Here is a 6,059-nt window from a genome sequence, read left to right as displayed (position 1 = left end):
GGTGGGTTCACGTAAGCCACTATTGGGCCTAACCTTGTGGACCGAGTTCACCTGCAGGACGCCATGACTACAAAGCCGCCATAGAAGGCATCCCAAATAATGCGCCCATTAATTGGGTTGTTTTGAAAACCAATAAAACTAAACATGTGCCACTACCCGGATGACATTCATAAAAAGTCAACATTCAAAGTACTTCACAAAACTTGAAACTACTACAAAATATGATAATCAATTTAACAAACTTAAAAGATTCAAACATATAATTCAATGAACTAAAATCAAGTGTACACGATAAAGATTCAAGAGTTTATATATATATATATATATATATATATAAGTACGTAATTTATTGACCACTTTTAAGYGATCAATCACAAAGTGGTGAACCACCGTTACGAAGGGTCAACTACAACAACTAGTTGCCCAAGAGTCAAAGAAAGTGAAATYCGTACCTTAARCRRAATAGAGAAGTAAAGCACGATCAAACGGGATTCACGGTAAAGTTCGACTTGTTTGTGTGCCTAACGAATGCGCAAATCGGTTATTACTTAAACGACGTAAAATCATATCCTAGTTCTACTAATAAATTACATAGGTCTTACATGTTTATAAACAACTTAAACTTCAAATACGACAACCGAATATGTATTACGAAATCGACGCAACACTTAGCTTTATATAACTCCGATTCGACTTTTAACAGCTTTTTACTCTAATTTTCGGGAGCATTTTTACCCCACTTAGATATCAATACAGAAAATACTATCTAAACGAAAGATGTAGTTTGATATGTGATGAAACTACTGTTTCTCAAATCACCTCATTTGGATTATCCATCTATTTTATACGAATATTACAAAACAGCATATCAATCCTAAATACATTACAAACAGCCCCGAAAACACACTGTTTCCAGCCACTTAGAGTCATAACTGGATTTTCGACCCTACATGAAAGTTGTAGTATACATTAAGGGCTTTCTAACTGCAAAATATGAGCTTATTCCGACTTACGATTTGCAAGTTATACACTGTCAAAGTATGGACCTGCATAGTCGGTAAAATCCGATTCCGCAATTCCCGACTAATTTTTATAATCCAATTTCCATGATTCGCTACATTTACGTGATATTAACATACTTCAACATACTAAACAGCAAAATAACTCCAATGATCGCTACCCTAAGCTTAATCTTGCAATTTTATCTTTTTCGGCATTATATCGAATAATTGGTGTGTCGTTAAACATATACACCAAATCTAACCATAATGAAACCATAATCTACCCTTTTAATTTCTACATCAATTTAATCAATCCTAGTATTCTAAACATGAAATATATCATACTTATAACAATATCTATCCGTAAACTTAGACATAACATCATTTATAAACCGGTCTAAAAAATGCTAACGTAAACACCCTAATAAAAGTGAATAAAATTTATACCTTTATGAAGGGTTCGAARAGTGGATTCCGAATATATAATCGTTACTTCGATAGCTTCAACGATTTGAGAAATATTTGAGAGAGAAGAAAAAATGAGAGAGAGAGAGAAGTGAGAAGGAGAAGGCGGTGAAGAAGAAGAATCAGATACGATGCATTTTTTTTTATCATATATATATATATATATATATAATAATTATAATTATAATAAGTTTAGTAATTTGACGGTTTTAACCCCTCAACAATTTTCGGCCGTCATTTAAATACGGTACAATTTGGGTAAGTTAACGAGAATGTGATTTTAAAATTCGGGTCTTACAAAAACAATTTATTTTTGGTTTAATATTATAAATTTTATAAAGATAATAATTAAGTATTCTGTTATAATTTAATAATTACACTAATTATATTTTAGATCTGTTATATTTAAAATGAGATGTATATCATGTATTTGATTGTGTTTATCTGCAGTTAGTTACACGAATTCAGATATGGGATGAAATCGAATAGGGATGAAATTGTTTATGGATGAACGGGTTTAAGAGTTTTTAAGAGTTTTAGCCAAATGCTTTATAAGATAGTATAGATTTATATTTAAAATGAGATGTTTATCCTGTATTTGATTGTTTTTGTCTGCAATTAGTTACACGAATTTAGATATGGGATGAAATCGGATAGGGATGAAATCGTTTAGGGATGAATGAGTTTAAGAGTTTTTAAGAGTTTGTAAGAGTTTTAGCCAAATGATTTATAAGATAGTATATATATATATATATATATATATATATATATATATACACCCCCAAGGGTGGTGCCTGATTGGTTTAAGCTTGGCTCCAAATGTCAAAAGTACCAGGAGGTCCCAGGTTCAAATCCAAGGAGGAATAAAAATCCCCTTGTGGCCACGGAGTTTCAAATGCGGTGACTTCGGGGGCTATCTGCAAAGTAGGTGGTCATCCTGGGATTAGTCAGTTTGCATAGCGGGTTGAATATCCAGTTTAATAAAAAAATCTAACTCTATATATAATTAGCACTAGAGTCAACTAGAAGAGTACCCGCGCAATGCAGTGAGACACATCTCGATTTTAATATTTTATTTATTATTTGTCTCTATCGATGTTATAATACGATTTTATGTGTTTTTAAGAAAGCAATAATAATTTAAAATTTTGAACAAAATATAAATTTGAAGATATCATAAAAATTTGAAAAAAAAATATATATCAATGTCAATATCAAATCAACTATTAAAAGTTCTTATTTTTTTTATGTAATTTCGTTAATTTTTTTATTATAACTTAATTTAAGTTTAATAACGAATTAATTTATTTTTGGTTTAATAATATAACATTTTATAAAGATAATAATTAAGTATTTTGTTAGAACTCAATGATTATCTTAATTATATTTTAGATTTTTTATATTTAAAATGAGATGTTTATTTTGTATTTGATTATGTTTATCTGCAGTTAGTTACACGAATTAAGATATGAAGCTTTAATAAGTTGTACTTACGCACAATCCACTTGTAATATTGAGTTTTATGTAATATGTATTAATAAATACTATTTTACGCATAAAAAGTGGTTTTTAAGAGTTTTTATCAAATTCTTTATAATACAGTATAGATATAACACATATCTTTTAATTTACATAATTTTATTAAGACCTCTATTTTTAGGATTTTTTATAGAGTTCCCAAACTATGAACTCTTTAAAACAAATATAATAAGCTCAAACAAGTCAAATGAAAAAAAAAATAACAAATCAATCAGACTCATATGTATCTGGAATGGTCATAATATTATCTATTATTGTTCCACTTTGTGCAATTGGATGTAGGAAAAGGGGGGTTTCAAGGAGGTTTTTGGTCAATGATGCAAATGAGTATATTATGACTAATATGAGCAAGTTGCAAAAATATTCAACAATTATATCAAAGTAGGTAACAACACAATGTTTGCTTGGTGAATATAAATATTTTATAAGAATATATATGTAGGAGATAAATTGATATGTATTATGACAAAACAATTTTCATAATACACCTCATGATTATAATCAATATTTTCACATATATTTTTTATGATTTTAAACTTTGAGAGAGTTAGAATCAATATTTTCACATGTTTTTATTTTAATTAATTCAAAAATTTAAAAAAATTAGCAACTAATGATTCTAACTCTCCCAATATGCCATATCATCTTTTGATATGATAAATAGTTTTCAAAATTTAAATGATTTCTAAAATAGATGCTTTTAATTAGTTGCTATTTTCTATAGTAATAATAAATGTTATTATTTATTATGGTTGGGTTGAAAAGATCTGCAGATTTGAATCAATCCTAATTTAATGTCAACTTTAATAAAGTGCACCAGAACAATTCCATTATAAAATCATTTTATGGGTGGGCATAAGATTAAAAGTGATCAAGAGTTCATATATTTTCTTACGTTTCTCAGCATAACTTTCTTTTTCACACGATTCTTCGCCTTATTTATTATCGTTTGTAACGGACATCAAAAAAGAAATTTGAGTAATAAATTTATATAAAAATAGCAATATTCTTTTTAAATGCAATAACATTAATTTACATTAAAAAAAATTAAAGGCAATGGTCTTAAAAGGTGATTTATTATACAACTCATTACATTTATACAACCTATGTAATACAATTTCAACCGGGGTGAAGATAGGGAAATTTATAAAACTAACCATTTTACATAACCCTTTGCCACAAAATAACCACATTTTAGAGTTTTTTCCAGAATGACCACTCGGATCACCTCCGGGGCGATCCCCCTTTTCTAAGTAAAAAAAAATTTATTTTATTTTCTTGGACACGTGTACTAGATGGGGGCGATCCGTACTATATGGGGGGCGATCCCCCTTTTCTAAGTAAAAAAAATTTTGAATTTTTTTTTTGAAAATTTCTTGGACAACGTGTACTAGATGGGGGCGATCCGGGTTTAAAAAATTTTGATTTTTTTTCCTAATACCAATTTTACTATAAATATCAACCTCCTACTTCATAATTTTTCACACCTCCTACTTCTCCCCCATATAGTACGGATCGCCCCCGGGGGCGATCCGAGTGGTCATTCCGGCAAAAACTCTAAAATGTGGTTATTTTGTGGCAAAGGGTTATGTAAAATGGTTAGTTTTATAAATTTTTTGTGAAGATATATGCACTCTTCCCTATTGGTAATGTGCATCCCTTTCTATCATTTAGGTCAAAGTCAACTAATAACTATTTTTCCATTAATTGTTTTTCAAAAATTTAATATCCTAAAATAAATTATATGTTATTTTTTATAAATAATAAGGTTTATTGCTTTCTAATTTATTGGTTTTAAATTTTATTAATATATAATTGAAATAAAAATTATAATTACTATAAACTAATAATTTTTATTATCTATTAACTAAAAAAGTAAGAGAGAGAGAGAGGGAGGGATATAAGAGAGAGAAAAAGTTTTTCAAACTTTTAAGTCATTTAATGTTATTAATATGTCTTTTTTGACTTTTTTTAATAGGTGAGGTGCAAATAACAACTTTTTTTTTATAAGGCAATAGCATTAATTTACATTAATTGCTTGAGAAAAATTCAAAAACAAACTTAAATTCAAAAAAAAAAAGTCAAAAGTGAAAATTGTTGTATAAAAACAGAGGTTCAAATATCTTATCATTCACTTGTGTTTTCCCTTCAACTCAATTCATGGCAATGAAGTTGTGGTCTCCTTTCACCATTGTCTTTCTTGTCCTTATTTTTCAAGAAAGCTTATTGTTTTCAGCCATGGCAGACAGAAAGTTCATAGAGAGCGTATGCAGGTCGACACCCTCTACCAACTTATGCCTAAAGACTGTGTTAGCAGACCCCAAAAGTAAAGACGCAGATCTAACAGGCTTAGCTCTCATCATAGTTTATGCAGTCAAAGATAAAGGCAACAAAATCATACACCAAATCAAGACTTTAGAGAAGCACGGTCGACCGGAGTTGAGGCCAGTACTAAAGTATTGTGAGAGGGTGTATAATACTGCAGTGACCGTGGACGTGAAATTAGCGGTTGACGCATTGACTCTTGGTAACGTAAAGTTTGGTGAGAATGGAATGGCTGATGTCGTCGTTGAGTCGCGGTCGTGTGAGGATACATTCGATCAGTATGCTCTGAAGTCACCAATGACGGAGATAAACAAGGGTATGGAAGATATTGCTAATGTAGCTAGGGCCATTATAAGAATGCTCTTATAAACTTAGTTTATTACAGTTAATTAATGAAAGAACTCTGATATTATTAATTATGTTATCGTTTTGCAATGAATTTTTTTTTTAGTTTTATATTTTTTAAGGTCTATTCGGAACTGAAAAACATTATTTGATTATTGTTTGTTTGTTTTCCGAAAAACCAAATTATCAATTGTCTGTATTTTGATAAAATTTGGGAAATTGATTTCGATGTTTAAAAAATATACAAATAATTCCATTTTATATAATTTTGGATTTAAATCAGAAATACGGTAGATTTATTTATTATAATGTAATTTAGAATAAAGTTACGGGTTTTATGAAAGTCAAAAAAAAAATTTGATTTTATCAAATTGACTATTATAT

At 29.2% G+C, this 6,059-nt stretch overlaps 1 protein-coding gene across 1 annotated transcript; it reads left to right on the top strand.

The window, feature by feature from the left end:
* The first annotated feature begins 5,243 nt into the window (after positions 1-5,243).
* Positions 5,244-5,699, top strand: LOC112506646 (cell wall / vacuolar inhibitor of fructosidase 1-like). Its single transcript, XM_025110845.1, has one exon. It carries the CDS (start codon positions 5,244-5,246, stop codon positions 5,697-5,699), a length of 456 nt encoding a protein of 151 aa, XP_024966613.1.
* Positions 5,700-6,059: the final 360 nt, after the last annotated feature.

Source organism: Cynara cardunculus, assembly GCF_001531365.2.
Source record: "Cynara cardunculus var. scolymus isolate 2C chromosome LG 1, CcrdV1, whole genome shotgun sequence".
In the NCBI taxonomy this organism is placed as follows: domain Eukaryota; kingdom Viridiplantae; phylum Streptophyta; class Magnoliopsida; order Asterales; family Asteraceae; genus Cynara; species Cynara cardunculus.
The sequence above is the reverse complement of the archived record's forward strand: the minus strand, read 5'-3'. Positions and strand labels throughout refer to the sequence as shown.

Coding starts and splice junctions, on each gene's coding strand:
- LOC112506646 (XM_025110845.1), top strand. CDS start 5,244: ATGGCAGACAGAAAGTTCATAGAGAGCGTATGCAGGTCGACACCCTCT.